This window comes from Stylophora pistillata, chromosome 1, assembly GCF_964205215.1.
Source record: "Stylophora pistillata chromosome 1, jaStyPist1.2, whole genome shotgun sequence".
Taxonomy (NCBI): Eukaryota; Metazoa; Cnidaria; class Anthozoa; order Scleractinia; family Pocilloporidae; genus Stylophora; species Stylophora pistillata.
This window is the reverse complement of record NC_142519.1, coordinates 13,545,211-13,568,805: the sequence shown is the minus strand read 5'-3', so window position 1 is coordinate 13,568,805 and position 23,595 is coordinate 13,545,211. Positions and strand designations below refer to the sequence as shown.

The window sequence follows — 23,595 nt, the reverse complement described above, 5'->3', positions numbered from 1 at the left end:
TCTATCAAGATTGAAGTAGAGCGACGTACTGTCACCGAACATAACATTCATTCCATGTACCAATTCTCAGGGTCCCTTACTTTCTTTTATTTTTTTGTTATGTTTTTTTTCTTTTTTCAATATTTTTGTGTTTGTTTTGTTCTTCATTTTGCAATTTTAAGTCTGATGATCCGTTCCGCGCCCAAAGTATGGTCGAAACTTTCCTTAGTTTCTCCTTGTCAGGGAAGTCACATTTACTACAAATATGATCAGATGTCAACTATTGGCCACCCTTTTTGTTCCGACAGACAGTCCATAACTGAACTCCTTTCTTATGCTACTACCTCATCCTGAATCAGACGATACTCTGTTGTCTTTGTAATATTTTTGTGGTTTAAATTAAAAGCACTTCAAAGTCTGACAAGGAGTTCCTTTACTCACTACAACCTTAAAATCCTTGGTGTTTACCGCAAAGTATCAAGTAATTTCCAGAAGGCAAAGTAACTTAAACTCTCGCGATGGTTTTATTGATAATCAGTTGGTTTAACAACATTGCTTTCTGTAATCATGATTACATTCTCATTGTTCATACCTCTTTAAGCCTCTCCTTTGTTTGTTCGTTACAAACATTTTAACCTTGTTTCGGGAATGTATGTTGATTTCCCTAAAGACAGGCTTCTAACCAGTACTACAAAAACGGTTCTACAAAACGGTTCTACAAAACGGTTCTACAAAACGGTTCTACAACCTTATGCAGCAGTTTTCCATTGTAAGCGAAAGCAATACTTGAAATTTTACCTAACGGGAGAGAAGATTGAAATAGGCCGATATAATAAAACAAGGAAAAATGCAAGAAAGAAGGACCTAAATCGAACTCTACCAAATTGTTGTGTATACATGTTGAAATGCTAAAAACTATCGTAACTCCTACGTGAAATATGAGATAAATACGTGTTTTAGGTCTCTTTTTGTTTTCAGCGAGTAATCTTTAATCAAATTTACCAAACTAGAAACACCCTAGTCTTAGCGATCTCAATTATTAACGGAACTTTTTTTTGTTTTGATGTCTTTTTTTGCTATCTGCTCAGTTGTACTTGTTCGAAACTACAAAATCTGAATGCTATATAGGACATAGTCATTTTAGTTAAGTCACTGCCTGCGTCATATCAAGCAGTTTCCCTACTCTGGTTTAGCAGGGAACTTCTTACTCTCATCATCCTCACTGTTAGTGTCTTGGTATTCTTTAGGTTCCTCGATGGTTTCTTGGGAGGGAGTAGATGGTTCATCTGAGGCAATCTTACGTTCCTCTTCTTCGTCTTCTTTTTTTTCTTCTCCTCCTTTCCTGTCTTCCTGTTCAACAGCTTCTTCGCTGCTTCCCTTCAAAGGAGTTGATGGTTGGTCCGTGGTAGTGTGATCATCTCCGTCACCAGTCTTGGTTTCGAACTCAACGGCTTCTTTTTCTTCTGCAGCCTCACAGGAAGTTGATGGTTGTTCTGCGGAAGCTGCCTGTTGTCCTTCTCTGTCCTGCTCGGAGTCTTCTTTTTGTTCTGGTTTAAACCAGAAGGAAAAAAACACGATATTTGTTAATCGGTAAACTGGTTGATAAGTTAATTGGTTACTCAATTAGTCAGTCAGACAGTTAGCCGGTCAGTCAGTCAGTCAGTAACAAAGTTTGTCGGTCAGCCATTTGGTCTGTCAGTCCGTCACTCAGTCTGTCAGTCCATCAGTCTGTTCGCCTACCTGTCAGACAGTCAGTCATTCTTTCGGGCAATCGATCAAATCAGATAGTCAGTCAGTCAGTCAGTCTTATTTAAAGAATTAAGAGTGAATGTTACCAATGGTCACACATTTGGTGGCAACAGCTAAATAATCAATTTCGCCCATATTTCAAAGTTAGGTAGGTCTCAATGGGAAATAAATCACTGCATACTTCGTTTGGCTGAATATCGATTTATTTTCGAGAAAATCGATAATAACAGAATTCTGCCAAAATGCCGCTTTAGAAGCTCAAAATTTCAGACGAATCTTGGAGCGTCGCGCCACGAATTGAAAACACTTGGACCAATGAGTACCAAATCTTGAAAAACAACATGAAAACATAGGTTGGCAGCAATTTGAGCAATTCTTGATTATTTATTTACACAATCTAATAGAATTTAAGCGACCATCTTCTAGCGAGATCAAAAATAGTTCAAAAGTAACCCGTTGTTTAACTGTGCTAAACAAAATAATCGACTGAAAATCTGGCTTTTGGAGGGAAAATTGTAGTTCTATTCGATCTCCGAAGGATTTTTTGGGGATACGATTCAGTGCGATTTAATCAAATTTTTAAGTTCGATAAAATGCGCTGATTTGACATGCCGTCAGTTGGTAGAAAATGTACACATTCACACGCAAACACGATTGTTTCGCATTTTAAATCGAAACTATACAGCTTTTTCAGCAGAATATCTACTTACCCTCCATGCTGATGAATCACAGTAGAGGATTGCAGTCCTGAAAATGTTGCATCGATGGCTCTCGCATTAGCGATATAATAACTTGGAAGGATAGTCAAGACTTCGTGATAATGATTGTTTAAAAGAACTATACTTTGCCTTCCAAAAGCCACATTTTCATTCGATTATTCTGTTTATCAGTTAAAGTACGGGTCACTTTTGACAAATTTTTAATAAATATAGTTAGAAGAAGGTCGGGTAAAGTATACAAACAATCAAGAACCTAAATTTGAATGTTGTTTTTCAAGATTTGGTACTTTTTATCGGTCCAAGTGTTTTCAATTCGTGGCGCGACGCTCCAAGATTCGTCTGAAATTTTGAACTTATCAACTAGAATCTTTGGCTCTTACCAAGGTCTTTACAACACTAGCAGAACTGATAAGTATGTAATCGTGGCTGACCGCTATTTAATACAACGACGACTGCAAACTTAAAAGGATTGAAGAAAAAATGACTTATTAGATTCATCCCAAATAGCAATAGGTATAAACCTACATAAATAAGGAATAAATCTCCTTTTATGAGGTCGATTTGTTCAAAGCCTACAGAAAAAAACGGCGCACGTTTTGGTTTGTTTTGACACGCGCGGAAGTAAATATGGCTGTCAGCCGCACTCGTCCCGAATTGAAATTGGTGAAATTACAAACATTTTCACAAGACAGTATATTTCTAAATTCACTATATAAATAACAAAGCTTGTGCACTCGCGGAAAAAAAGTCAATACTAGGAGCCTGTAATGGCATTTTCTTTGTTAGCTGTTATTACTGTCCTTGAACTTTATTGAACAAACTTAGCGAAGCGCTTCCAGTATTGCTATGTGACGTCATATTGGCAGTGATCATTTGACGGCGGCTTATACCAAAGAACGATAGAGCCACCCCTTCCCTCTTAGGTGATGTAGATAATTACACATAATATCATTATAAACTCACCCTTCATTTACTGGGTGTAATGTAAAGAATTGTACCTTGCGTGGAGTGAAGGCTGACGTAGTGTACTTCATGGATATGTCCCAACACAAGTGTCTTGCTTTTGTCAACAGGACATTGTGGCCGTAAGATAACATCGTGAGTAGCGTTAAGACTGCTGACCACACGGATGCAAGTTTTGTAGCGGTTTGCTGCGGCACAAAGAAAAACATGGTCACCCCAAGCGCCATCTTGCTCCATGTACGTTAAGTAATCAGCCCATGATTGATGTCCATGGACGAAGTGAAACAGATCTGTTCCATTGGGCTGTGAGAAGAGTAAAACAGAGAACGCAACTTAAAAGAGTAAAGTTAATGGTACACTGGACCAGGTTGAGTACGTTGGAAGGAGTCATCGTCTGAGAAAATAACAAAGAGATACTAAACAACAGTAAGAACGGATAATAACCAATCAGAGTAATGAACACAAGCATCTACATTGGATGTAGCAGTCTAAACTCCTAAATTTGCCCTTCTGAAACATCGAATATCTAGTGTCCATCTTATCGAGAGTCAAGATTATTCAATCCGAATTATATTGTCCCGTGTAGGGTAGATACAAGTGCGAAGTATTTTTAAAAAACCTTGGGTTGGCCGCCTTCTACACAAGACAGAGTCCTTTAATTTTCACAAGGAGGTCCTGAATTCATCCGTGACCCGGATTTGGTCTATACTAAAACACTTGAACAACACAGCGTGTTTTTACGAGCAATCCAGAAATATTAAAACAACCGACACTGAGGTAGCTAATTATTTACGTTTATTATATAGATACTGATGAAATACCAGGATTTCTCCTTTTACTAAAAAATCATATCTTCACCGCGCGCAGTGAAGATACTATTTTTATCTTTCACGTGTGAGGATATTGGTGTGGCCATGGTTACCAACATAATTACCCAATTGCTGTTTCGAAAATGAATAAAAAAAGTTGTCTTTTATGTGGAAATTTCATCAGTATCTATATAATAAACAGAACATTACATGGCCCCTTGGGGATACGAACCCCAAGCGGCCATGTAATATCCTCTATTTATACAAGAAGACGGTGAATGGTACTTGCTAATCACTTACCAATGAGCGCGCGATGTGGTTTATACTAAACGCTGATTTCAGGGTATTTATGATCCTTATTAACTCCTACAGGAGGAGTAGTGATGTGTTGGCTAGTTGGCCCACATGTGAATCTAACCTTTATGGTGCTCCTAAAGTAAGAGTGGTTAACACAGAGTGTAAGACAACAACTTACTAGTTTTGGGTTTTTTCTGAGGTACTGGACCAATATTTGTCTCAATTCGTCATGCTTGATTTTGATTCCCATAGCAATTTCCAGTTGATCTGACAAAGCATAGAACATGCAATTTCCGGATCCTTCATTGTCAACAATTCTGAAGCCCTTGTCTGAGGCAATTTTCTTCAACTCAGTTTTTAGGTCTGTCTTGTCGTTGACTTTGCTTGCATCGTGTTGCATCTGCTGAAGCCGAGCGATTAACTCAACAGAACCTAAGTAAACAAATGGATGAAGGAACAGGGGATAAATACCACCATGCCCGTGATTTAAGGAGGACCAAAACAGAAGAATACTGACTACATTATGAATACTTCTTCTCTAGGTTCCTACGAGTTCTTAATAATAAGTTTCTTTGATATATGGAATGAGGAACTTTATAGAAAAGGAAGTAAAAAGGAATCCTTAACAGCCAACTGAGCCTTTCCATTTAAGAAAGAAATAATAATTTTTACATCCTAATTTGAAGTACTTCAGCTTGGTTTTCACCTAAGTTGGGGTCAAAATGGCAAACATTACTTAAAATAACTAGATAACCCTCCCTAATTCATCCAGATCAGAAATTCAGAGAAACGAAATTTTGTTATACACGACTAGCGTTTGAACACAGCTCAGGTGTCCATTTCACTGGCAAGTGTCACTGACTTGTTCTAAACATCATTGAGAGGCAGTCTCTCTAAAAGCGGTAAGATGCTTTTCGGCAACATTCCGCTTACATTTGGTTCGCGGTTCGGTTGAAGACTTATATCTCAACAAAGATCTCTTGAAGTAATTACAGCCTCCTTTTGCATCGAAATGGGTGTAGAAAAACCCCGAGATACGCTTTGTAAACAATCGTTATCAGGCGGTGTTGACTATTCTTCCGAGTTACATCGCTACAAGGATGTTACTAAAACTAGTAACGGGGAACGGGGAACGGCGAACGGGGAACGGGGAACGGGTGTACAGCGGTAACCCGCCTGAGAATTCAAAATGGCGGAGTAAAGGAAACTAAAAGGATCTGGCAACTAGTAGTACGTGCTCTTCGAACGCGATCGTCGGAGCAAAAAGCGTGGACGGTAAGTGTAGGTTTTATTGAAGGATTTTACTTTGAAATGTTGAGTGCCTAATAAATTTAGTTCTTGTCTGCCACACATTGCAGGTTGCATAGAGATCAAATCCTCGGAGAGGTGAGTATCTTACAATTCATGCACAACATTTGAACAATCAACTCAGAACTACAAGCTCGCGACATTTATTCTTATATTCATAAAGCAATTGTACTGCAAGGTAGTGAAGTTTACCTCCAATATCTTCACCTTTACAACCTAACAATGTCAATAATGTTGGACAGCAAACAGCTGAATGACTTTCACGCCCATTATGGGTATCACTTTCTCTTGAATATGATCAATGCAGTGTAAATATCATTGTAAGCATTAGCATGAATGTGAATTCATACACTTACATTCTTGAAGATATAACTGATGTTTTCCTGTTAAATTAAATGTTTTTAAAAGTTCTGTCAATGTTTGATTTCTCTATTGTTTACATGGAAATTTATGGGTCGATACAAAGATATGTTCCTGATGTTATTTTGCGGTAAGGTAAGCAGATATCTGCATGTAGTAATTTTATTAACTAGGCTGGTTATTACGTTTCCCAGCTTATTTCTGTTAACCTAAGATATTACCTCCTTGCTACTTATCTGCAAAAAAATGCTGTTGAGCAATGCAAACAACCAACATACCCAAACTCTGCCAAAAAATGCAGATTTCAGGAAGGAAAAACAAAGGGAGACGTCAGAACAAATGGTGTTGGCCATTGCAGAAACGTTGACTTCGAATTCTCGCCTCGGAATACAGGCTTCATTGCTTCGCCTGGGCAATAGTTAAATAAACGCGAGTCGTCTAATTTCGCTGGAAGCGGCAACCTAGCGATAAAATCAGTGTTTGTAAACATCGTTTACTCCGCCATTTTGAATTCTCAGGTGGGTTACCGCTGTACACTCGTTCCCCGTTCCCCGTTCCCCGTTTCCCGTTTCCCGTTCCCCGTTCCTCGTTCCCCGTTCCCCGTTCGCCGTTCCCCGTTCCCAATTCTCCGTTCTCCGTTTCCCGTAGTCCGTTCTCCGTTTCCCGTAGTCCGTTCTCCGTTTCCCGTTTCCCGTTTCCCGTTTCCCGTTTCCCGTTTCCCGTTTCCCGTTTCCCGTTTCCCGTTTCCCGACTCCCGTTTCCCGTTTCCCGTTTCCCGTTCCCCATTCTTCATTTCCCGTTCCCGGTTCTTCATTTCCCGTTCCCCGTTACTACTTTTAGTAACATCCATCGCCACTATGAGAGCGATGCAACAATTTCAGGACTGCAATCCTCTACTGTGATACAGCAACATGGAGGATGAGTGGATATTATGTTGAAAAAGCTGCAGTTTGGATGTGCAATGTGAAACAATCGTGTGGATGTATACATTTTCAGTAACTGACGGCACCGTCAAATGAGCGCATTTTATCCAACTTTAAAATTTAATGAAATCGCACTGAATCATTTCCCCAGAAAATCCTTCGGGGATCGAATAGAACAACACATTGCCTTCCAAAAGCCAGATTTTCGGTCGATAATTTTGTTTAGCCCATAGTTAAATAACGAGTTACTTTTGACCTATTTTTAATCAAGTTAGATGAAGGTCGGATAAATTCAATTAGATTGTGTATACAAATCAATCAACAATTGCTCCAATGGCTGTCAACATATGTTTTGATGTTGTTTTTCAAGATTAGGTCCTTTTCATCGGTCCAAGTGTTTTCAGTTCGTGGCACCATGTTCCGAGATTCGTCTGAAAATTTTTGAGCTTCTAAAGCGGCATTTTAGTGGAATTCAGTCATCATCGATTTTCTCGAAAATAAATTGATATTCAGCCAAACGAAGTAAGCAGTGATATTTTTCACTGTAAGGCCCAACTAACTTGAGAATACGAGCTGAATCGATTTTTTGGCTGTTGCCACGATATTTCGAAAATACTCGATTTTTGGCCACATTTGCTCTTAATGAGCCGTTTTTCGGTCAGTTATTTTTAAGCAATGGATTGACAAATTAATAAAATACTAAGACAACAAAAGGCTTGTGAGAAACCGAATTGACATTAGTTCATGTCACCTATGGAATCGATGCTCGAAAAATAACAACGAAACGATTTAAAATTATTTGGCCGCATTCAACATTGCATCCACAAAAAGCTTCCAGGGAAGACGAAACAAAATAAAGCGAACTAAAGGTATAGAAAAGCCGCAAAGAAATATTTGGATAAAAAAACAAAACAAAAGTAAAAATATAATTAACTACACTAAAAAGCCACAAAGGTGGCATTGGTATAAAAAAGAGAACAATTAATAGATAGTGATTACTTATGAACCGACTAAAGAAATTATTTGATGCAAACAAGACTTTACCTTGTCCATCAGCTTGGGATGTAACATTTTTATCATTTACCCGCGGTCCTTCGTGCGGATGAACTGAAATGGAAATGAAATACAGATAAAGATAAAGTTCTTCGTATATAAGAACGATCCTTCGCAGTATAGCACTATTTGAGCAATAGTGGAAATCAGACCTGAAAAAAAATTCAGGCCTGTACGGGATTCGAACCACTGATTCGAACCATTCTGATTTCCACTATTGCTCAAATAGTGCTTTACTGCGAAGGATCGTTCTTATATACGTCTCATAACCGCAGTTCACTCATATGTTTCATATGTTTGTTGTTGTTTGATAAAGTTCTTCATTAGCTATCAATGCCTTGGCTCTGAATGAAGATATTGATAACATTAAAATTGCATTTCCATGACAGAGAAGAACAAAGTTATTTTCCAAGCAATTCTTTCTATGGAGAAATGATGACCCTTTAGATCCCTTTTTCGATTGAAGACTATACCAATACTTTTGTGGTACTCTCAGTTTTGTCTCCTTGACTCCTTATAGGTTCTTAATTATCGTCAGTTACTATTTTTTTAAAAGAGTAGTTGAGGCTATGTCCTTTTTACATAAACTTTCAGAAAACGACTCACCTTCCACGAAAACCATTTGCAAATTTCCACCGTTGTCCTCCTCTTGGTCTTTCTCTACTTTAAGAACAAAATATAGGTTCTTATTATTTCTAGTGAGCTTCTTTATTGATGCAATAAAATGTTAATTTTTTTTATTCCATCAAATGCCCTGAAGTATAACATTTTTAGGTACACTGACATGAGCTTTCATGTCCAATCACAATAATAACATACCTCCCCAAAATTGTTCCATGAAACCATCCCTTCACCACCTCCGACCACAAAATGTCAGCAGGACACTACTGAATTAAAAACCTCTCCACTGAAGATGCCTTTTATGACATCATTTTCTTACAACTCCTCAAAATGAACTTATTTGCCCTGGTTTTGAAATTCAATTTCTCTTTTTAAAGTTGAAGTCAACATCGAAACTGACTCGCACAGCTGCTAGACCTTTTCTCAGTTTTTACGGCAAGAAGTGATTAGGATTCTACTCCTTCCGGTTGGAATGCCTCTCAATCATAGGCTACCCTCACCCCACCCTAGCTTCTTATCAGATGTCACTCACACTCCTCTGGTACCTGTATGTATACTGCTGGTTTGAGAGAAGCACAACACAATTATAACTCAACAAAATGATGAAAAATCCAAGGCAAAAACTATCAGGTCAAAAATTTTCGCAGATCCTTACCCTTGGCCAGCTTTTATATTGATGTAATAATGTTAAGGGCGATCAAGGAAAACGTTAAAGCTTACCTTGTTGACTTTGTTGCTTTTTACAGAAAGAGAAAAAGCTGCGCACACGGTTTGCAAAAAATTGCAGTTTAGGTCGTAATATGCCCTGTACCTGTTTGGGAATTGAAAAGCGAGTATTTCACTAAAACTGCATAAATTAAGGGAAAATATAATGTAGTGTTTCATAAACAGCAATGAAGCTTATCATACGGCTTAGACACTTGGAAGGCCGATTGCTAGAATCAGTCAGTTAAATTGTATAGTCATTTATCCAGTTGTGACCAAATGCCTTCTTAAGGGTAGTGAGAAATTGTCCAAGTGGCTTTCAGAAATTTCGTGCTCAAATGTTTATAATGATATTTTTCAAGGGGCGTGTAGTTTTTGTGTGAAAACGATTACTTTTGAAACTCCATGTGACAGCCGTGTGCACTTTACAATCAAAATATTTGATAAGCTAGCTATTATTTTTTTATTTATGAAAAATCCATTCATTGGACTTTTTGAATTCCACAATATGGTTTTCAGTAGAAAGCCAACAATGTTATCTTTTACTATCCACTTTTAAGTATTCTGCAAGGAAACGTTGTAATGTGCGGTGAAGGAATACGTCGATTGCGTTGTACTAATGTATGTCCCTGTCATACCTGAGGGGTTGATAAGGTGTAGATGATCGGATTCAAGGCTGAGTTAATTGGCAGTACAAAGACAGCGATCCATGCAGGAAGATCCCCCTGGGGACTGTAATCTTTATCAACCAAAGATTTGATGCCGATGACGATTATCGGCATCCAACAAGCACAATCTGTGAGGATGATGAAGAAGACTCTCTTGGCCAATGCTCTCTCCCTTCTAGCACTTTTGTTCTTTTTCTTTGCCTGCACCTCCCGTATGGTTCCCTTCCTTGCGAGCTGACGGCTGGAGTTATAACTTTTAAGGAAGATTGCGACATAAGCTACCATCATGAACAGGAAGAGGAGGAAGTTGAACACAACAAAGATAGCAATGGAGAACTCCCAACCAGCTGGAAAACTTTTAGACAGTTGCAGAGGGAGGCACACAACGGATCTCCCATAGTAGGCAGGGCGCTTTAGGGTGTCATAAAAGTAGCCAATGTCACTGAGGGGAAGGAATGCGATGACAAAACCAAGGACCCAAATGATTGCGCACAGAATGTGTGCCTTCCTGAGAGTCAGCCCTCTTCCATGGTAGGGGAAAACGATATTCTTCAGCCTGTCGGCAGAGATGAGTGCCAATAACATTACAGACACCTCACTGGACAGCACTGAGATTGCGCCTATGACCTGACACGATAAACCGGATCGCCACTGGAAGTCATGCAGATAGTAACTTCCCGACCATAACAGGTCTTTGGCACCCAAGGTGACCAGGTAAACGCCCATCAAGCCATCCCCAACCGCTAAGTGCATTAAAATGATAAGCTGGACCACGTTTCTCTCTTTAAAGATCAGGCGCCACACAATCACGAACACGGCACCAAGCAGAGTAAGGATTCCGATTGCCCAGATACTTTTACGTGGGGCTGAGTTGCGGAACATGCTCTCGCAACTGGCGAAGCTGTCGTCGTATAAAGCGGTGCATTGGGCGTCTTCTTTCGTCAGATGACAGCACATAAGATTGGTGTCCAGTATCCTGTAATTGACAGAGTAGAAGGAAAATTCAGCAGGTAAAAAAACGCAAAAGATATGTTCTCACTCACACTGGTAGTTCATAATCAAAATTATTCAAACTTTTCGCTCATTTTGAAGCTAAGTGAGGTGGGCTGTAAATATAAGCGGTCCCAAAAAAGGAGAACAAAACCACATACACGCAAAAGATCATAAGTTCAACACAACCTCTTTCTAACTAAAAATTGTCAAGAGGCTAAATCGACTTTAAACCGGCTGAATATTTTGCAAAACGCACAGGTTTTAATTGCGAAATCAAAACGTGCACTAATTGCCAGATAGCGAGCCCGCCTGAATTGCTGATTTCTGAATGACAAGCGCAATACAGTAATCTTGTGGTCATATCGTGTATCATGAATGAAAATTCTAATAAATTTGAGCCCATTTTTAAGGTTTTTCAAAGTTTTTTTTATCGAGTCAGTAGTCAGTATTGGAGGAAAATTGAAACATCAATATGATATTGAACATTTCACTGAGCACCGAAAAAAAACTTCTTACACTTTCATGATGTTCTTCATTCCATCGAAAAACCCGTTAGGAAGCTCAGACATTTCGTTTTTATGCATATACCTAAAAATAAGAAGGCTACTATGAATACTATGGATAAAAAATGAAAACTGTGCCATGCAATCAAAACGCGCCCCACGTTCTTCATAATATGAATTAACCACCTTTACGGTGGTTAATTAACAATTATTCCACGAGCGTGCGTTGGATATGAGATGATAGATAGCCAACGAGGCGCGTAGCGCCTCGTTGGCTATAATCATCTCATATCCAACAAGCGCGAGTGGAATAATTGTGTTATTAAAAACGTTAAATTAAATTATTAAATTTTATTAAATTTTTAGCTCCCTTTTGATTTTAAGCTGACACGTACGCTTGCCATATTTGTAGATTATGGTATATTGGCTGATATACCATGATGGCTAAGCCAATAAAAAGTCTTGAATTTCATTATCCAATGATCTAGTTTTTAATAATTCATATTATTACACGACTCGGGCAGTCAGAGGGTCAATAACTAAAATCAACCAATCAAAATGGTCTATTGGCGGTCAATATTCTCTTGTATTGGACCGGGCACTGTCCCGAATGGTCCCGAATGATACCGAACTTGTACCCCTTTGAACTTCAGTAGTATAATAAATCTCTTATTAACCAAGCTTGCTCGGGACCGTACTGGAAGAATATCGGCCCACGGTCTTTTTTGTACGGACCGAGCTGCGCTCGGTCCTTACTGTCAAGACCTCTGGCCGATATTCTCCCAGTACGGCCCTCGCGCTTGGTTAATAATATATATTTATCACCTTAGTTGAAAGTCTTATTACCGTACCTCCATGTTGCTTGGAAAAATCTTTTCTTCCAAACAAACCAGCCATGTTAGTATGAAAGCGATCTTCGTAGTTTTGCACACTCCTTAAGCAGTAATGAAAATAAGGCTCGAGAAAAATTCAGACCTGTGCGGGATTGGAACCCGTGACCTCTGCGATACCGGTGCAGTGTTCTACCAACTGAGCTAACAAGCCAACTAGGCGTTGGTTTGCAATAAACGCGTGAAGTGATGAGTCAACTTTTGTGAATGTACGATGTCATACCAGCTAGCTTGTTAGCTGAGTCGGTAGAGGACTGCACCGGTATCGCAGAGGTCATGGATTCGAATCCCGTACAGGCCTTAGTTTTTTTCAGGCCTTACTTTCATTACTGCTTAAGTAGCGTTCATAACTGCGAACATCGCTCTCCTTCTAATTTCTTTTAGCCGTAGTTCACATATATGATTTTCATATATTCACAAACGTTAAGCCAGCTCTGTCTTGATTTTTTTGTTATAATCTTGTACCAGTGACTTATTAACTGCTAGGAGGATAATATTCCCTGAAATTCAATCGGCTCAGTCGTTTACTCTTTGACTCCCAAGGTTGCAGTAATAATTCGGCCTGCCACTCAGATCTTATGATGTTATTTTGGAGAATTTGGTATTCAATCAACCGATTATCCCTTATTGATCTATTTCCTATTCTCTTCACTTTTCTGTTTGATATGGTATTGATATTGTTAGGAGAAATTCTGTCTTGGTCACTAATGGGAATTAGGGGGTGAAAAGAGTCTTTTCAACATTTTCTTGTTGGTGAAACAACAACAACTAATAACAGATTAATAAAGGAGCAATAAGAGAAAAAAGAAAAGAAAAAGGAAAAAAACATACGCATTTACTGGAGTAATTCATAATAACTCTGCCTTTTTCAATAACGCTTTCAAATAAAGGGAATTGTCGCTTAAAAAATTGAATTCGGCAATTAAGTTTATTGCGGTTTCTTTGTGTTTTTGCTGAAAAAAAAATACAACTAGAACACCATGTTCCTATTTCCTGATTCGCGATGAAAAAATGTATTTTTCTACAGGGTTTCACTGACGTAAACCATTTGTTATTTTCAGTCAGTCCAGTAGGATGCAGTAGACTTTATTTTTAAGACATAATGTAGTGGTCTAATGATAAATTTCATCAGTGGCTGTATACTCACAAAATCACCAAATTTGGAAGGTCATTAAAGTTTTCGTTGGTGACAGCGGGAATCCTATTATTGAAAAGAGTACTGCGGAGAAAAATAATAAAAAGACAGATCTGTGTTAGGAAGTAACAAAATAATCATAACTGTTATATTCACCATAATATGGGGCTAGGGCAATTGTTCACGTGAAGTCTTGTGTGGTATGGTGTGTTGTGGATCATTTGTTTTGATGTGAAACAGTAGAGTGTGGTTTGGGGTGTATGATGGGGATGTTAAGGTGTGGTGTGGTGTGGTATGTTATGGTACGGTATACACTATACTGCAGCGAGTTTTGGTGTAGTTTAAAAATAAGATGGTAGGTGTGTCTTTTGTTTGGGGATTCAGAAATGGAAGGTTTTGAGCATTGTTGCAAGTTTCGGCCGTGGTGGAGAATGGTATGGTATGCTGTGATTTGAGGGTGAAAAGTGTGGACACGAACTGAAATGGGTAATGTGGTCCTTAATAACGAACATTTGGTGTGGTCTAGTGTCATAGTAGGATATGGCATAGGGTGGCATGGTGGGATATGGAGTTCCTCTTGATATGAAAACAAAAAAACAAAAATCCACAGGTGATTGTTGCAAATTCCGTACTTACAGAACCTGAAGCTTTCTCACGTTACTGAAAATCCCTTTAGGCAAAGACGCGAGATTATTTTCGGCGAGATACCTTAAAGTAAATTATGTGTTAGAAATTTCCCAAAATTTGCTTATTGGACTGCTGGCCTATGCTTTTTTAAGCAAACAAAGAAATGTTTATTTGTTAGAGGCATAACTTTGCACTACGGGTAGGAGATATAAACACATTCATTAACAGGGAAACTGAATGGTAGCTACAGAATGATAGTTACCAAACAAAAACTGTTGTGAAACCCGCGGATCACACAAATTATTCAAAAAGATCCTTATATACCAAGCTGTCGAGGCAAACAAGATATCGTGGATTTAGAGTCAGCTGATAGTAGTAGAACAGACAACTTCCCGTCATCTCGATTAGTTTTTCGTCTGCCTTATCCCTCAGGCTGTTTTCAAAGCTAGCCTAAATTATCGCAGTTTTTTAGTGCAACTAAAAGTAATTTAGATTTGCCACGCTCTCGATATATGTCTTCATGTTCGTATTCCTATAATCAAGAACTGTTAGATTAAGTTGAACTGGATGACGAGATCAATGCTTGCCCAGATTACAGTATGTTATTCATAAAATGAGTGATATATTTTAACCCAATTGCACAACTTACAGCCCAGTTAAGTTGTCCAGAGTATGGAGCAAATTCCTGGGGAGGCTCTTGAGCTTGTTTTTGTCCAGTTTTCTGCGGTATAAAATGACTCAATAAAAAATCAACAAAGAAAGTTTTGGATTAATGTAAAGAAAAAAGTAAAAACCCTTCAAAACTATATTCTGGGACGTTATATCGGCAGGTGATTTATGAAGCTCGGCGAAAAACACTTTACAAGAGACATTTGATGTAGCGGTTGATGACTTACACATTCAACAGCTTGGTGAGGTTGACGAAAATGTTTCCGGGTAGTTCCTCGAGTTGATTACCTGATAAATCCCTTGAGAAAACAAGGATGGTGGAAAAGAAATTATCAAATTGACCGTAAGTCCCGTTTCGCCATCAAACGGTTTCAGTGGGAACTGGGGTTAACCTTTTGCTTATTAATTACACTAGTGTTACTGCAATCCCTTGCTTCTTCCAAAAAAAGTGTATTTATCTAAATTTGCTGTAAATATTTTCTTAATTGAAAACAAAGACCTCCTTAACATCGAGGTAGTCACCAACGGTATTTATATTAGAAAGGTTGGACAGACTGTACTTGAACTAACTAAGTAAAAGGAGCTAACGAAATAGATAAACAAAGCATAGGCAGCGGAGAAGTGAAGGGAAGGGGGCAAGTTTTAGTGTCGTAAATATCGCTAGCGCAACATGAATTAAAGCATAATCTTCAATCTCGGGGTCTTTTCAAAAATCCTTCTATCAGCATCGCGCTTGGAGAAATAAAATGAAATGAAACTTTTTTTGAACAGCTCCGCCTGTGTTCGAGAAGCTTTCTTGAACCTAAATAGCGTGTGTAGGTAATTAATTAATAGACATGATTTACTTTGTATACCCAGGTGAAAGATTTCAGACTGTGCCTGAAAATGAAAGTACGTCACAAATCGCTCACGGACACATACAAAACTGTAAAGATTGCAAACAACACATTTGGCATTTGGAGTGCGAGCGTGGCTGGGTGAAAGATAAGCTCCCCACGTTTCAAAACACTCCGCCGCCTCTGAAAGAAATAACTAAACTGAAAGGTTAATTTAGAATGTTCGTATCAACATCTTGTGCATTAAAAGCCCTTTCGAATTTGTTTCATTCTTTTTAGCAGTTTTCTCCATTAATTTCTTTTTCTTTTTTTTTTTTTAATTCTAAATCTTGAAGTCCTCGAGGGTCTTTATATACATTTCTCATAACTTAAGTATTATCTAAAAACATCAGCAAATCTTTGTTCTTCTTGCATGTACTTTATTTACATTTTAATATTTTGAACATCTGCTTTAATTATCTTTTTTTTTTTTCCAATCTTGGAGACCCCGCAATGACAGCACTAGCCCTATAGCTTATTAAGAAAAAAGTGGTTGGAAAAGTGAGTGAAGTAAAATTCATTATTCAAGTTTTTTGTACTACTGGATCTTATAATTTATAAAAAAAAAATTATGTTTTCATCATTCTCCAAAATTAAGAAATGCAAAGATGTAATTAATCACTTACAGCTTTTTAAGCTTCGTTAGACCTTCAAAAATTCCTTGCGGCAGATTTTTTATTTCGTTATTTGACAAATCCCTGAAAGCAGTTGTATATTTTATCAATCGCAACAGGAACAAATCCTACTTAGCCCAGGAAATAGAGACATCAAGTATTTTTTATCTAATGGATAAAACTAAACACTTTCAAGGCCAAACTGGAAAAGAGATTTTTGCATCACTTTCCTACCACCTCCAACTTGAGGTTCTATTTCAATGAGGTATTTATTTTCTGTTCACAACCTATATTTACTAATTGTATTCAAACCAAACGGAAAGTCTACAGCTCGCCATTAATATTCTTCTTCACAGCCGCTGTTTGAGACTGATAAATGGTTTGGGTGTCATAACTGTGAGAGCAGTCATTAGCTCTTGAGTCACAAAGCAGATAATTCTAAGCTTTTTCTAAAATAAATGGATTGGAACGCTTTGCATCACTCTCTATACCACGGTCATTGTTTTGACCTCGATACCCCTAGAAATTGATAGGTTCGCAGGCGAAAAGAAACCTCGAGCTCGTTATGGCTATTAGTAAAACAGCTTCCAAGGTAACAGTTGATAAATTCGTTAATGATATTCAAACTGGGCTGTTTTTCATTGCAACCGGGTCTGAAGAGGTGGAGTGGGGTGGGGGAGGAAGCTCAGAGGCTTAAGCTCCCTCCGTCTCACTGCATTTGACCTGTTGATCCAATTATATATCCAAGTATAGGTACATGATTTCGATTGCAATTTGACATTAATAAGAACGAGTAAACTTCTCAAAGACAACAAAATTGTAGAAACCCGTAGGGCGAGTGCAGTTTGAGGTGTAAGAAATATTTATAGGTGCTTAATTACACCAAATTGCACGAGAAATCATGTTTTTACTGGTCAATAATTTACATGAAAAAAAAGCATCACACAAAACTCACTCTCATTACAATTTTGTACTCGTGTTACATGAACAATACACTAGTTTTCAGTTTTCAGCCAATCAGACGCGCGTAATTTTTCCATGTGTATTATTAGTGTATGCTAACATCTGGCTATAAATTGATTTTCTTTGACGCTTATTTCATCATTATTTCTTTCAAATTCTTAGCAAATAAAATCTAACAACTAAGCCTTTTTCTTAAATCGAGTTGCAATGCTACAATATTTCCAGAGTACATATTTGTTACTGGTGTTATTTAAGAAAAACAGTTTAATTCTGACGTCCACCACCTCCCGTCAGCCGCGATTAAAGTTCCTTTTACAGTCATTCTTAGCCTAATTGTAGCCGTACCCTCCCCTCTCACCCGTGGAAAAACAGAAGGGAGGGAAAGTCTACGAAAACCTGAGACAAATCGTTTCCTGTGACGTTATTTTTTTTGCAAGAAAACATATGATGACTTTTATTGGTTAATCGTATCGTCCGATACTTTCCTTCACGCTATCGAAGATAGTAAACAAGTGGCTTTCATGGCTGACCTTACGGGCAATAGCGATCGACGACTAGAGTAAGAGGAAAGTTTCCCTCCCTTCAGTTTATCCTCAGGGTAGAGGGAGGGGGTTCAGCTACACGCGGGCTGATTTATTTTAAGTTTAGCTAATTGTAACTTTTCAGGCGGTAACAAAATTTAAATCAAACGGCTTCTAAAGAATTAATCCTCGACGCATTCACTTACAGGTCATCCAAACTGATTAAATCTGAGAACAGATCTGGGGTCAGCAGCTTCACTTTGTTGTCGTGCAACCACCTATAAGAGTGGCAAGAGAATCAATGGATATCCAGACAAGCAGTGAAAAAATGGACGGAGAGATAGACGGACAGGCAATATAGGAGTAAGAAAAACAAAATAGATAATAACCATGAATGGACCAACAGACAGAGGATTACATCAAAAAGACTCCAAAAAATTAACTGGTTATAAGAAAAACAGAAACAGTCTACTAAAGACAGAAAAACAAACTAGATAGGCAAGAGAGACTCAGAAAGACAAACTGACAGATGAGTGAACGAGCTGGTTTGCAATCTTGAACATCATTTGGAATGATCACTGAGAAGTTTAAAAGTTTGATCAAATACCAGTCTTTACAAGCTGGCTTGTTATAAACTGCAATCGCCCGATTAGTCAGTCCAAAAAATCGTTAACGTCTGTCTTCGGGGCCGGGGTGTTCGAAAGGGAGTCAACGTTTATGCAGGATTAGAATGAAACTTGTCTTTAATTTTTCTGTAAAAGAGCGTGTATAAGACCTAAGGTTTTGTTGGGACATCTCCCAATATGACTCAAAACTGACGAGTAAAAAAATATAAAAAAAATAAATTCCTTTGCAGATCTATAAAAACTAAATAAAAAAATTGCACTAATCTCGGGTTAGGTTAACGGTTTTTTGAAAAACCCGGCTCAGGATTTGCTGTTACAGGTTTAAATCTCATGCCAGAATACTCCTTTAATCAGTAAGTTATATGGATCTAAAGGATCTCACTCACAGCCTTGTTAAATTCTTCATGCCTCGAAACAGGTTATCAGCTAATTTGTCGAGATTGTTGTCGTTCAACTCTCTAAAATAAACGGGAAAAAATAATGATGCAATAAATTTTTTGAACCCTGGAGTAAAATTTGAGCATGTATCCTGATCATCTGGGCCGGTACTGGTGACTGACCCTTTGAAAACCTAAATGGAAGTCATTATCAGAGTCTAGTGAAGAGATGTTGTAAGTTGAGTTTTTTTTAAGTCCGTTTCGTGAAAACTGGTTGGTCAGTGTTGCCATGATGTTATTGGCTGTAAGACTCAAGTACCATTAGTCGGTAGTGGTTGGTCAATTTCGATAAAGGTCTTTCTGTTCGGTTCCAGCTGTCTGCAGATGTCGTCTGTAATGTTCTGGCAGTTGTCAGCATCTGATAGAGTGTCTGTTCTAAGTTAGTGAACCAGCTTTCCAGAGTTTATCGTCTTCAAAAGTCGGCACTGTAGGTAAGGTAGAGTCTCAGGTCATAGCGTCCTTTGTGAGTCGATGATATTCAACGTTTTGAATTTTGACGTCACCATTTCTTGTCGCTCGTTTGTGTTCAGCCAATCGCGTGTGAGGTCCCAGGCAGGTTTTCCGATGAAAGATACATGGCAGTCTGAGAAGTTGACCATATAAAGGCTGCTTGTCTGTTGGTTGGCTCTTCTTTGTCTTTGACGTCTTTTAGTAACTGGCTTAGTGTCGATATAATTTGGATATATCAACAAAGTTGATGTGGTAAATTGGCCACCGTAACGATTACAAAAGCTGACGTTTCGAGAGTTAGCCCTTCGTCGGAGCGAATAGAGGAATTGTGGGTTGTTTGTGCTTTTAAAGGCAGAGAATGGAGCTACGTTATTGGTGGGAACATGGCAACGAGAAAAACAAGAATAAATTAGTGGAATGAAGAGCGTTCGTTGATCCCTGTGGGATTTAGACTGCCGGTTTGAAAGATGAGCTTTTGCGTTCAAGATTTTTACGGCTTTCCGTGCTACCTAAGTGTAAGGAAAGACCGCAGATTGCCATATGTTGCTTAGAATGATTGGGTAAATTAAAATGTCTAGCGACTGGTTTCGATGTGTCCTTGTCATTCCTTTCCACGTCTCGAAGGTGTTCTCGTAAAAGTCTTGAACAAAAGCTCATCTTTCAAACCGGCAGTCTAAATCCCACAGGGATCAACGAACGCTTTTCGTTCCACTAATTTATTCTTGTTTTTCTCGTTGCCATGTTCCCACCAATAACGTAGCTCCATTCTCTGCCTTTAAAAGCACACACAACCCACAATTCCTCTATTCGCTCCGACGAAGGGCTAACGCTCGAAACGTCAGCTTTTGTAATCGTTACGGTGGCCAATTTACCACTTCAACTTTGTTGATATATCCAAATTATATCCCTACAAAAAGATTGGCAGAGCTAGGTCCCATTTTGGTGCCCATGGCTACACCATTGGTTTGTTTGAAGAAGTTGTTTCCGAAGGAAAAACAATTGAGTGTGAGCACTTGTTCGGCTAAGCGTAGTAGTGTTTCAGATTTATAGGTTCCTTATCAGTACGTTGAGCAAAAAAATGTTTAAGGGCCAGAAGGCCTTCGCCATTAGGAATGACAGTGTAAAGAGACATAATATTCATGGTGAAAATAAGTTTGTTTTGGCCAAGGAAATTAAAGTCTCGAAAAATTTGAATAGCGTGTTGGCTGTCTTTAATATATGATGGTAAAGTTTTGACGATGGAAGCCATAATTTTGTCTAGATAGCTGGAGATAAGTTCGGTAGGGCAACTGCAAGCCGAGACAATGGGCCGACCGGGGTTGTTAGGTTTGTGAATTTCAGGTAAAAGTAAATACGAGAAGTTCTAGGAGTGGTTATGATGAGATTTTTTGCTGTGGCCGGCAATTCTTGTTTAGTTATGAGTTGGTTGATCGTATTCTTGACGGAGTTTTGATTGCTGGTAGTGAGGTCTTTGTCGACCTTTTGATAAAAAGAGGTGTCAGAAAGTTGCCGCAGAGCTTCTTTTTGGTAGAGGTCGGTGCGCCAAACAACGACTGAGCCGCCCTTATCGGCCGCTTTGATAACTATGTCTTTGCGTTTTCTAAGACTTTTTAGAGCCGACCACTCTTCAGAAGAGAGATTAGAAAATTTGGTAATACATTTGAAGTTGATTTTGTTGATATCGTGGCGGCAATTTTTTGATAAAAAAGTCTAATGATGCGAATTGGCCCCCCTGGGGGAGTCCATTTAGACTTTCGAGTCTGAAGTGTTTCGAAAGTGTCTTTGTTCGAGGTGTTAGAATCATCCTCTTCGTTGTGAAAAAAGGCTTTTAATTGAACGCGGCGAAGGAATTTTTCTACGTCTTGTTTAATTGAGAAATCGTCCGTTGTTTTAGAAATGGGAACGAAATTCAAGCCTTTACTGAGGACGAATTTTTCTGAATCGGAAAGTGAGAGGTTTTCTGGAATGGTAACTACAATTTTGAGGTTTTCTGGTGATGAGTGATTAGCGATTTGGGGACCGATAAGTTGGTCAAGTTTTGTAGTGTGGATATACGTGGGCGACACAAATATGGAAGAGTTGTAAAATGAGCAAGATGGTTTCAGAGACACCTTTGTTTACAATACATTTAAGTCGCTGTAGAATACAGTGACTATCCCTTATGAACACCGAACATCCTTTTCTATTCAGCTCCGAGCAATCTGAGCGGGATATGCACACAAAGATATTGTAATCGTTGTAGGAATAGTTGAGTCAAAAGATAAAATGTTTGTCCTATATCATATACTGTTTCGTTCCATACTAAGACAAATATTCATCTCAGTGTTGCATAGAAGCTTGCTAAATATTCACCACCAGCCACCTCTACTTCAGTAAATGGTTGTTCAATATATGCAGACGGAATTTTGTTTAACATTTTCCCCTTATGAAACAGCGTAGGTCCGCACGGATCATGAACGCTAACTGCTAACTAACCCAATGCAAAACTACCTGCAAGTAAAAAACGAATCAATGGAAACCACGAAAACATTTCAACATCTTTACCAAGATTTCTAGAGGAAGATAAGTTCCAAATCTGGAGTTTGAGCTTTGGACGCCGTTCGATCACCGACTGACCCACCAGAAAGGAAAAGATGAAGGTTACTGATTTGAAATTATTTTCTGAATCAAACATCTTTCATCTTTGGTCTTGTATATCGATCACTTATCAGTAATACAAAGTTCCTGTAACTTTAGAGATTGAGTCATTTTCTACTTACAGCCACTTTAGGTTTTTATTTTCTTTGAAAATTTTCGGTGGTAGGTGACTGAGCTGGTTGACGGAAAAGGACCTGCAAAATTTTGAAAAAATCCTTTATACCTAAAATGGCTAAGCTACAGGGTGCACAATAAAGAACTGAAGAATTCGTTCGGATATACCAGTTCTCTAACCTTTAGATTACACTTGGGGGGAAAAGCGTGATATCATATTCTTGGTGAGCACGGATCACATAGTTCTTACCAATGTAGGATTCCAAGTTTGCATAAGTACGTTATTATGGATGAAAACATTTTCAACTTAGGATTGTGAGCCAAAGTCACTTACAGATTCGTCAGGCAGGTAAGGTTACCAATTATCGTAGAGGAAAGGTTTTGCAGTTTGTTGTCGTCTAACCACCTGCAATTAATTTAAATTGATTAACTTATATAAAGATAATAAACTACTTTCAACCTCACCGTGATCACCGTTATCTATCCTTACTTTGTACAACGACTTCCAAATGTGCATTCAAATATAATAAAACCGCTCAGGAGGTAACTGCTACAGGAAATGCTGAAGAGTCAACTTGCACGGTAGTTTCTTGTTTAGGTATCCTTATATCACTGACAGAGGAAGATGGCAATGAATGCGATAAAAACTTAGGCGATAAAAACTTATGCAAGTATGGTGCGTGTTAGAATATCTTCAACGCCACAAAGCTAACGAAATATGTTTTGCGGTCTTTTGTTCGGTAGCCCATGATGGATCTATTTTTGTCTTCGTTTTCTTGTTAGACTTGTTTGTTGGCCTTACTAATTTTTTCATCAGTGTTAATTTTGAAATAATTATGGTAACTACGGGAAAAAGACACAAACAAAACAGCGTAAACGCTACACGAGAAGAATCCGTCTATCTTCAATTTTTGTTAGCTTGGTGAATTTAAGTATTTTATACAGATATTTCCCATACCTCCTCAAGATAATTGTACTTCAGACAAAGAACAAAAGAGCATGTAGCTTTAAAAAAGAGTCTTAACCCCTGCAACTCTTACATGAACCAAACTGTCCTTATCAACTTCGAAATCACATCAATAAGTATTTACACCCTAAGAAGTCTCTAAAGGAGCCCTTACATCTTATATTGCAAATAATATGTCGTTCTATTTTGGAATAAAAGTGAGCATCAGAAAAACGTTACCAAATAATTTCTACCATTTACTTTAAAACCACAACCACTCACAATGGAAGTTTGTTCTTGTAGATATACCTATCATTTAATAGAAAAATTGTCAAAAACGCTTAGACCGCGCTCCTTGTTATCTGCTATGAAGCAGTGACAAAAAGTCTTGCTCTCTTAGTCTGGTCTGAGTTTGAAAACTGAACGTCCTAGAAGCATGAT

The 23,595-nt window shown here is 38.4% G+C and overlaps 1 protein-coding gene and 1 pseudogene across 2 annotated transcripts in view; one reads left to right on the top strand and one right to left on the bottom strand.

Moving 5' to 3' along the window:
* LOC148741295 (anoctamin-4-like) overlaps nt 1-23,595 on the top strand; it is a 223,507-nt pseudogene that overhangs the window by 16,038 nt on the left and 183,874 nt on the right. The window lies entirely within an intron of this gene.
* On the bottom strand, nt 135-23,046 carry LOC148741302 (uncharacterized). Its single transcript, XM_088738777.1, has 17 exons — nt 22,543-23,046; nt 22,217-22,288; nt 18,957-19,028; nt 18,151-18,222; nt 16,473-16,544; nt 15,199-15,270; nt 14,952-15,023; nt 14,312-14,383; nt 13,688-13,759; nt 11,664-11,735; nt 10,125-11,130; nt 9,502-9,592; nt 8,767-8,823; nt 8,152-8,214; nt 4,695-4,948; nt 3,446-3,713; nt 135-1,526 (listed from the first exon to the last, which is right to left on the bottom strand). Exons 3-17 carry the CDS (start codon nt 18,974-18,976, stop codon nt 1,159-1,161), a joined length of 2,631 nt encoding a protein of 876 aa, XP_088594903.1. The 5' UTR covers nt 18,977-19,028; nt 22,217-22,288; nt 22,543-23,046; the 3' UTR covers nt 135-1,158.

What these genes read in the sequence shown, in the direction of transcription:
- LOC148741302 (XM_088738777.1), bottom strand. Translation starts at nt 18,976, where the DNA reads ATGAAGAATTTAACAAGGCT. An exon ending in CTTCCAAATTTGGTGATTTT is followed by an intron (nt 11,736 to 13,687) that starts GTGAGTATACAG and finishes TCTTATTTTTAG; the next exon opens with GTATATGCATAAAAACGAAA. An exon ending in ATCCCAAGCTGATGGACAAG is followed by an intron (nt 4,949 to 8,151) that starts GTAAAGTCTTGT and finishes TTGTTTACTTAG; the next exon opens with GTTCTGTTGAGTTAATCGCT.